The sequence below is a fragment of the Lolium rigidum genome, chromosome 5, assembly GCF_022539505.1.
Source record: "Lolium rigidum isolate FL_2022 chromosome 5, APGP_CSIRO_Lrig_0.1, whole genome shotgun sequence".
NCBI lineage: Eukaryota > Viridiplantae > Streptophyta > Magnoliopsida > Poales > Poaceae > Lolium > Lolium rigidum.
The window spans coordinates 125,691,186-125,700,124 of NC_061512.1; the positions used below are offsets into that span (position 1 = coordinate 125,691,186).

An 8,939-nucleotide genomic window follows, 5' to 3' on the forward strand; every position below is an offset into this window, starting at 1 on the left:
CGGCGCATGGGGGGGAAATCTTCCCCCCAAGCCTTCCCCTTTATCTCTTCATTTAAACACTTTAATCTTGAGATAGATTCTATCTCTAAATTTAAACCGTTTAAATTAGAGATAGATTCTATCTCTAGGGGTGGGCCGGCCTGGACCCACATGTCATAGTAGGCAGGACCCACCATGCCATGTGGCACCTATGTGGCCTCTCCCGGGGTGGTGGGCCCACTGGTGACCCTTCAAGCACATTCTAGAACCTTCTAGAAGCTCCGGTCAAAACACCGGAACTTTCCTGAACCCCGGAAAACGACTTCCCATATATGAATCTTATTCTCCGGACCATTCCGGCCCTCCTCGTGATGTCCTGGATCCCATCCGATACTCCGAAAAAACTTCGGTCTCCATCTCATATTCTGAATCTACTTATGCGACATCGAACCTTAAGCGCGTCACCCTATAGTTCGTGAACTATGCAGACATGGTCGAGACTCCTCTCCGAGCAATAACCAATAGCGGGATCTGGAGATCCATAATGGCTCCCACATATTCAACGATAACTTAGTGACCGATTGAACCATTTACATACGATACCGATTCTCTTTGTCACACGAAACTTTACTTGTCCGAGGTTCGATCATCGGTATCTCCATACCTTGTTCAACCTCATTACCGACAAGTACTCTTTACTCGTACCGTGGTATGTCATCTCTTGTGATCTAATCACATGCTTGCAAGCTATTCAGACGATGTGCCACCGAGAGGGCCCAGAGTGTATCTATCCGTCATCGGGATGGACAAATCCCACTATTGATCCATATGCCTCAACTCACACTTTCCGAATACTTAATCCCATCTTTATAACCACCCATTTACGCAATGGCGTTTGATGTAATCAAAGCATCCTTCCGGTGTAAGTGATTTACATGATCTCATGGTCGTAGGACTAGGTAACTATGTATCGAAAGCTTATAGCAAATTGAACTTAATGACTTGATCTTATGTTTCGCTCATTTGGGTGTGTGTCCATTATATCATTCATCCAATGACATAACCTTGTTATTAATAACACCCAATGTTCATGATCACGAAACCATGATCATCTATTAATCAACAAGCTAGTTATACAAGAGGCTTACTAGGGACTCCTTGTTGTTTACATAACACACATGTATCAATGTTTCGGTTAATACAATTATAGCATGGTATGCAAAAACTTATCATAAACACAAAGGTAGTATAATAACCACTTTATTATTGCCTCTTGGGCATATCTCCAACACACTCACGGGTAGGTCATGTCGGTCGGCCCTGTTCCCCACGGTGACGCTGGTTCTAGGAGCCCGTCGTCGCCGGGGCATGGGGAGGTTGGGCCACGGCACGAGCCGGCGCCGACGTGGTGTTGTCCCTGGACAGCGGTCGCGCGGTTGCTTGGGCGTGGCCTCTAGTATTGCTCTAGTCGTTGTTTCGAGAAGAAAGGTGTTGGCCTTGTTGGCTCCGCGTCTCGCGGTGGCCAGATTGACCAGGGGTTGCAGGTTCTCCAGGAGGCTTGTCTGGTGCGTGATGGTCAGCTCGGCTGGCCGTACGCAGGTGGGTGGTGGCTTTCGTCCTGATGTGGTAGCCGACGTTGTGCCATTGCAGGCGTGGTCTTGGCTCCTGTCCAGTGGCACCCTACGGTCGTAGCTGGCATCCTTGCCGAGCTCTACATACGATTGTTGTTGTGTGCACCGCGGTATCGCAGATCTTGGTGTCCTCACCTGTTGTGGGTATACTTTATGGGTATATCAACGGCATGGCCTAGATCCGGCAAGCCCGGGTGGCCCACGGGTGGTGATGTGGCCTGTGGACCATCGGGTGGCCCAGTTGTTGTAGATCATGTTGGATGAAGTCCAGCCCAGGAGACAGGAACCGGATCTTAACCGACCTACGAAGGAGGCCGGATCCATGAAGGACCATGAAGTATCCGGATTTGGTACGACAGTGATGGAAGGCGGATCCTTGACGTGCACGGCAATGTAATATTCCATAGTTAGGCAACTTGTATTCCGGCTAGGACTCTCCGTGTAAACCCTAGATCCGAGCGCCTTTATAAGCCGGATCCCGGGAGCCCTAGAGGCACAACCACAACTCATTGTAACAACGCGAAAGCGCCCATATAATTCCAGACAAGCAGCAGTAGGCCCTGTCCTCGAGCAGGTGTTTCGAAGCTGGGTAAATCGCGTACCACCGTCCCGAGGACTCTCCGCTCAATGGCCCCTACTTCTTCTTCCCCTCGTGAGGATCCCTCCTCCAAGGTACCATCGAATAGGCAACGACGTCACCAGTTGGTCTGGGTTGTTTGCGCAGAGGCCTTCGGCCGTCGGGTGATTCCTTGAGTTGTCCTCGCGGTCGTCCCATGTCGTTTTCGATGAGCGACGCGCGGTGACCTCTGTTGGTTGGATGGTGGGTCAGCGTGGTTTTCGAGCCGTCATGATTGATGGTGGTGTAAGGTTTTTGTCAATGTGTCCTGGTGGGGTTGCCACCCCTACGCGAGTGATGGTCGTGGTGCTCCGGGTGAAAGCCCAGCCCGACCTTGGCGGTGCCGGCGATGATGGCGGTTGCACGTCATTTCCTCTTGTGGCATCGTCGAGGAGCACCGACTGTCCTCCATCCTTGTGGTCTAATCCTCCGGGTGAAAACCTAGATGCGGCTTGGAGCTGAGATCGGACTACGGCGACGTCATTGATGTCGCTTCCTTCTTGAAGGTGTTGTTTTCTTGGAGGTTTGGCCTTTGGTTGGTGCACGAGGCGGTGGTGCTCGCCTTGACTATATGGCAGATCTTGCTTCCGCTAGCGTTGTGCCAATAAGATTATCTCGGTTGACATGGATTGCGAACCGCGGAGGATCCTCTGTTGTTGCTCTTGGACTCATGGAAGCACTCAACGAGTATCGTTTCACGGCTGCAGGCGTATGTTGCTACAAGCGAGGGGTGCGGCAAGGCATGGTGGAGCGGTGTTCAAGTTGCGAGCAGTGTTGGCAGTCGAGGCATGTGCAGTCAGTTGAAGTCTTTCATGCCCTTTGGGCCTGCTGGGGACTTCTCCTCCCATTGAACAGTTCATGCCAGATCTGGATAGCTCAATGGGGGTTCGAGGTCGCCCTGGCGCAGCGAGGAGTTCCCCTTGCCATGTTTTCTTGGGTTGGCAGGCTGTCGCTTTTTGTGCACTTGTTTGGACGGCTTTTTGTGCACTTGTTTGGATGGCATCTAGGCCATTGGTAGTTCGGTGGTGTTTGTTGTAATGTTTGTCTTGCGATCTTGTCTTGAGTGGTCGGGTGTTCGCCCTTGTCTTAGGTTTGTAAACTGTTCTTTCTATCAATGAAATGAAACGCTAGCTTTGCGTTTTCTCGAAGAAGAAAAAAAACATGTGGCAGGCTCCAGCTTTTGCTTCTTGAGATATAGTGCCCGACGGTTCTGATGATACGGTATATACACCACCTGAACCTGATAAATTTCTCAAGTCTGCTAGCCTCTAGAGAAGTCTAGATGGTGCTTATATCAACTTTGCTCTTGGATAGTTGGAATGCAGGGGTGATCCAGCTGCCACAGTTGCACTGAATCCCTGACCAGTTGAAGTACCCTAGCCGTGCTCCGCAGTGGATGCACGACAGCTTCCCCTCCAAAGCGCCGTCTTCTACTGCTCCATCAGAAACAAAAGCAGATAATGAACAGGCTGATAATATGCTATGAACCACATCAATATATGTGTATTTAAGTTACTGTGAGAGATCAATTTGTGAAAGTGGCTAACCTGGAGTCATCCACTTGAGAGGCTCGACATAAAGCGAAGAGCAATCTTGTTCCTTGTTGTATGTGTGACCACCTTTCCTTTTGTCATGCCACTCAAAGCTAGAATTTCCCTCACCAGGAGTGTGGCTGATAACGTTGTCCTCTGCAGCAACGACCCTCCTGCATTTCTTGCAGCGGTATGCTGTTTTACGGGTCTCCTTATTTGACAGTTCCTGTCTAGGATTAGTCTGTCGAGCAACACCAGGATCATCTTCAAATACATGGTTTCCTATTTTCTCTCCAATTTTGTAGGACTGACCTGCGGGAAGCATTTGATGAAAGTATTACTAAGATTCCTTGTACCCAGGCGACTGGTCTTTTTAACAGAAAAGGAAAAGAAAAAAAAAACTGCAGGGGATTCCCCTACGGTCATGATCTTCAAAAAAAAAATGAAAGTATTACAAAAATTGAGTAATGACACTAGGGTGAAAAGTAGAGCAACTGAATCTGCTTCAAATGACAATTTTTCACAAAATGCCGGAATGATATTACGGGGCATAGGACGTGAGAAGTAAGTTTCTCCATCACATTTTTTTCAACTTAATGTTGATCCTAACTTCAAGAGCATCTATCAGATATTAAACAGGCGCCACAATAAGATACAAGATGAAAAAAATGACCAACCTAACAATTTTAAGCGGAAGCGCCTGTATAAAGGACTTGAAGTATCAACCTTGAAACCCATTTCTTCAAACAATTTTAACTGCAAATTATAGAAGATTCAACTTAATAAGATAAATCTAAGAGCAATATGGTGCAAAAAGATCATAATAAAAGCTTACCTGATCAAGAAAACCGTCATTTGGGCAAACAGATTCATTAATTTCCTTCAAAGACTCTAGTGCTTCTGGAAGAAGAAAGCAGTGAATGTCACATGAGAGCTACTTAAAAGACTATCAGATAACTCAGACAACGTAGAAATAAACATGTCTTGCTTGAAACGAAAAGATTCAAACCTTCCAAAGATTTCTGCTCTGTTTTCATAAGATATGCCGTGATGATGGTAGCACTGCAACATGATAGAATAAAATTCAGAACTAATGTGTTATAGTGAAAATAAATGGCTTTATTATTAGTGAATGATATACATTTCTAATTTCTCACAACCAATGAAGTTATATGTGGAAGTTTACAATGCACCCTATATAATTGTTTAGCCAGAGCCGCTGTCAGTTTTCTGACTGATTTCTTACTTGCCAATAGTCTTGCGCTCAAAATTACAATATCCATGTGACTAAGAATATAAATTTTATGAGAACTCAATGGAATTTCCATTAACTTGTAATAGCAGGATTATGATCAATGACAGAACAAGCCAATAAAATTCAGAAAAACATTAAGCCGTATGCACCAGTTAAAACTAGAACTAACCACCTTCGCAAGCAAACTTTAAACTACAAGAAACTTCTGGTTAGCTTGTGGACCTCCATTAAAACTGGATGGGTGTCACATCGGTTAGCAGCCTATAGGTTTACCGGCTCCGGAAGTCAACTCCAACACCACCTTGCTCGCCTCATAAACCTATGCACTTCAGTCCATGATGGGTTGCTCAAGAGACATGCTGCTGCCATCTTGCTAGGGCGAGTTGAAAAGAGACAGTATCATATCACAGAATCATGTCCATGGCTACCTCGGTTTTTTTTGGCGGAAATCCATGGCTACCTCAATCACATCTCGAAACTCCTCCATCCGCCACTACGCCTGATCTAACTCACAATGTGTTAGCTGTGAGCATGTGGTATAGGACTGTGTTGACTGCTGAAACCGCCCACATGCAGCGAGCCTAGCAGATTGGCACCTCAGCCTCAATAAATACCGACTATCTGCCATGAATACCCAACATGGTTCACCATAACTGGTGTGGGATTTGACAAAATTTGTTTCACATCCACCTCTCTCGCCAGAACAACACCACTCCCCTCACTCTTAACTCAAGCATGCTGGATCATGACTAATACAACCATGTTCCACTCTAATAGTTAGCATTTTAGTTTCTAAAAGAAAATTGTAGGCATGCACTGCAACCTGGAGCTTACAAAATGTCTCAGACTGTTCACAGCCTCTATCGTTCAGATTTAATATTTCACTGTGCCAGGCGGGGCTGCTCCAAATTGGGTCATAAGAAAAAATATAGGTTGACTAAATGGAATATTATTTGTAGACCTAGAGATCAGGGTGGTTTGAGAATAGAGGTTCTAGATTTAAAAAATAAAATTCTGCTAAGCAAGTGGCTTTACAAACTTCTGAATGAGGGAATTTGGCAAGAGCTGCTCACTAAGAAATATTTACATTCGAAAACTTTGTCCCAGGTTTCAGAAAAACCAAGTGACTCACCTTTTTGGAAAGGTCTAATGAAAGTGAAGGAGGATTTCTTAACTCAGGGTTCTTTCGTAGTCAATAATGGGCTCAACACCAGGTTCTGGGAGGATATTTGGTTAGGTCCGAAATCTTTGGCGGAAGAGTACCCGTCTCTATATAATATTGTAAATCATAAGAATGGCACGGTTGAAAATGTGCTTGCAACAAACCCTCTGAATATTAGCTTCCGACGGACCTTAAATGGTAACAAATGGGAGAGATGGACACATCTTCTTCATCGACTTATTGTGGTACAACTAAATGATAGCGAGGATAGGTTCAAATGGAATTTAACGAGTTCTGGGGTCTTCCCAGTGAAGTCCATGTACAACGATCTCTTATCTGGACACACGGTTTCCCTCAGAAAACATATCTGGAAGTTGAAGGTGCCACTAAAATTAAAGATTTTTATGTCGTTCCTCCACAAGAAAGTGATTCTTGCAAAAGATAATCTGGCTAAACGTAATTGGAATGGTTCTACTAATTGCTGTTTTTGTGATCAAGATGAGACAATACATCACTTATTTATTTCATGTCCCTTTACGCAGATGATTTGGAAGATAGTCAATATGACATTCAATTTACCTCCGCCTTTGAATATAACTAATCTGTTTGGGAAGTGGTGGCTAAATGGGGTAGACAAAAAAAAGCAAAACAGAGTTGGAGTCTGTGCTTTGGTGTGGGCAATATGGAACGTGTGTAATGATTGCATCTTTAACAAAAAAAACTTTCCATCATTTTTGCAGCTAATTCCTTTGGCTACCAATTGGATCTGTGGTCCTATCTGCACCCAGAGGAGGAGCGCCTTGCTATGGATATTGGGTGCAACCGACTGGCAACGGTAGCACGGGATTTCTACAGCATGCTGATCGAAGGCTAACATGAGGATGCAAAGGCGCTTCATGCTAGTGCTGTTTAGATGGCTCATTTTTGTAGAAACTTTGAGTGATCCATGAGATGTAATAATACTTTATATCTGTGGCTGGTTGTAATAACTGACTGCTTTTAATAAAGAAAGCCGCATGCATCAATTGATGCAGAGGCTGGGGTTTGCCCCGTTTCGGAAAAAAAAAAATACAGCTGTTGCATTGACAGACATGGTATCTTTGTTTGCTAGCTTGACAAAGTTAACATAACAGTCACCAGCCTCCTATGTTGGTTCTGTCTTGTGCATGTCTTTGTGAACTTTTCCATCAACTCTTTGTTCTGGTTGGAATGTGGGGAAAAGAACAGTTCGACGGCCATGCTTATCTTGGCAATATCTACACTCTACATACTTCTGTAGCACAAACTGGGGCAATTCAGATTTGGTTGCAGTAATTTAGCTAAATATATTGTTTGATTTGGCAAGCCTACGGAAAATTCATTTTTTAGTCCTGTATTGGCCCACTGTACAAACACTTCAGTGCGAGCAGTCCACATGCTTATTATACAAGCCACACCTGAGAAAGCAGCACTTCGTATGATATGAGACATTACTCAAAAATGCTGTACGTACCCATTTGTTTCGTTTCTAACAATTTCTATTTACCTAGTATTAGCTGGTTATAATTCGATTGCAGTGAAACAAAGTATGGTTCCCTTGCAATAAGGACCAATTCTCCAATCTCGTTTCTCCACACAAGAGTGTGTCGTGCAAGATTTGCAGTGAACATTTGTGTTAATTAAAAAATGCAAGACCTGTGTATTTAGCCAAGAACAAGAATGGGATGATGGTTCTTCTCGCAATTCGGTAAAACAAACGGGTTTTGGCGTAGTGCATAGTTACTATGTTATAGTTATTGTGAGTGTTCACTACAAGTCCCTCTCATACACATAGATACATAAAAAAGGGATTGGAACATTAGTCGCCATAGCAAGTGAACATTTCAATCCACATTTACCAGATGTAAGTATGTAACCTGTTGGAGCATCAGACAAGTTGAAAATTTACAGAACAAACTGATATATAAGTGGATGGCAGATTATGCATCACGGTTACTTAGTATCATTTTTTTTTCTTGCATAACGTGCAGCCATGTGGACTAACTGCACTAAAATATGTGTAATGTTGGAGACGATACACGGCCATGAATTAATTTACAGAAAATTCATCTAGCCAAATCATTGCAGCTGCACTTTCATGTGACTTCAAATGCTCACGCCTATTTTGCAGAAAGATGTGGTAGACAAGATAAAGGCAGGCGCTAAACTATTTTTTTTTCACAAGCAAACAAATAGGTAAAGAACGAAGTATGTAAAATCATGGACAAAGGGAACACATTCAGAAGAAATATAGCTCCGTGGTTATTTCGCCTTGGTTAAGCCAAAGGTGATGAAATTTTGAGCTTTACAGCACAGTGGAAACGCAAGCATACCTCCTGGAGACCCCCGCGAAGCAATGCACGAGCACACTGCCCTCCTTCCTCCCCTGGTCGATGAAATCGAGGCAGGGCTCGAGGTGGTCGAGCAGGTTCTCCTCCTCCGTGTCCCTGAGCGGCACGGCCATCCGCGTGACCCTCAGGCCTTCCCCGGTCCTCTCCACCACCCGCATCAGCCGCCCCGGGGCGACCGACGAGGGCGCCCCGTCCTCCCCGGCCACCACGCGGCGGACCTCCTCGGCCGGGAGGGAGAGGCCCGGGCGGTAGTCGGTGAGGAAGGAGATGGAGGCGGAGCTGACGACGGAGAGGACGTGGGTGATGTCGGTGCCGTCCGGGAGCGAGCCCGTGAGGGCCGCGATGGCGTCGTTGATGCCGCCGAAGTAGAGGTGGTCGCGGACGAGGTCCGGCAT

The 8,939-nt window shown here is 45.4% G+C and overlaps 1 protein-coding gene across 1 annotated transcript; it reads right to left on the reverse strand.

The window, feature by feature from the left end:
• Window positions 1-3,349: 3,349 nt before the first annotated feature.
• Window positions 3,350-8,939, reverse strand: LOC124657732 (dual specificity protein phosphatase 12-like). Its single transcript, XM_047196249.1, has 6 exons — window positions 8,527-8,939; window positions 4,768-4,820; window positions 4,594-4,658; window positions 4,436-4,514; window positions 3,774-4,070; window positions 3,350-3,659 (listed from the first exon to the last, which is right to left on the reverse strand). The coding sequence occupies exons 1-6, from the start codon at window positions 8,937-8,939 to the stop codon at window positions 3,505-3,507; spliced, it is 1,062 nt and encodes a 353-aa protein (XP_047052205.1). The 3' UTR covers window positions 3,350-3,504.

Bases quoted from the DNA above. Each gene is read 5' to 3' on its own strand.
- LOC124657732 (XM_047196249.1), bottom strand. From the start codon at position 8,939: ATGCCGGACCTCGTCCGCGACCACCTCTACTTCGGCGGCATCAACGAC. The intron at 4,659-4,767 runs GTTTGAATCTTT...TTCTTCTTCCAG, and splicing joins AGAGCAGAAATCTTTGGAAG to AAGCACTAGAGTCTTTGAAG. The intron at 4,071-4,435 runs GTTGGTCATTTT...TGCTTCCCGCAG, and splicing joins CTTCCGCTTAAAATTGTTAG to GTCAGTCCTACAAAATTGGA.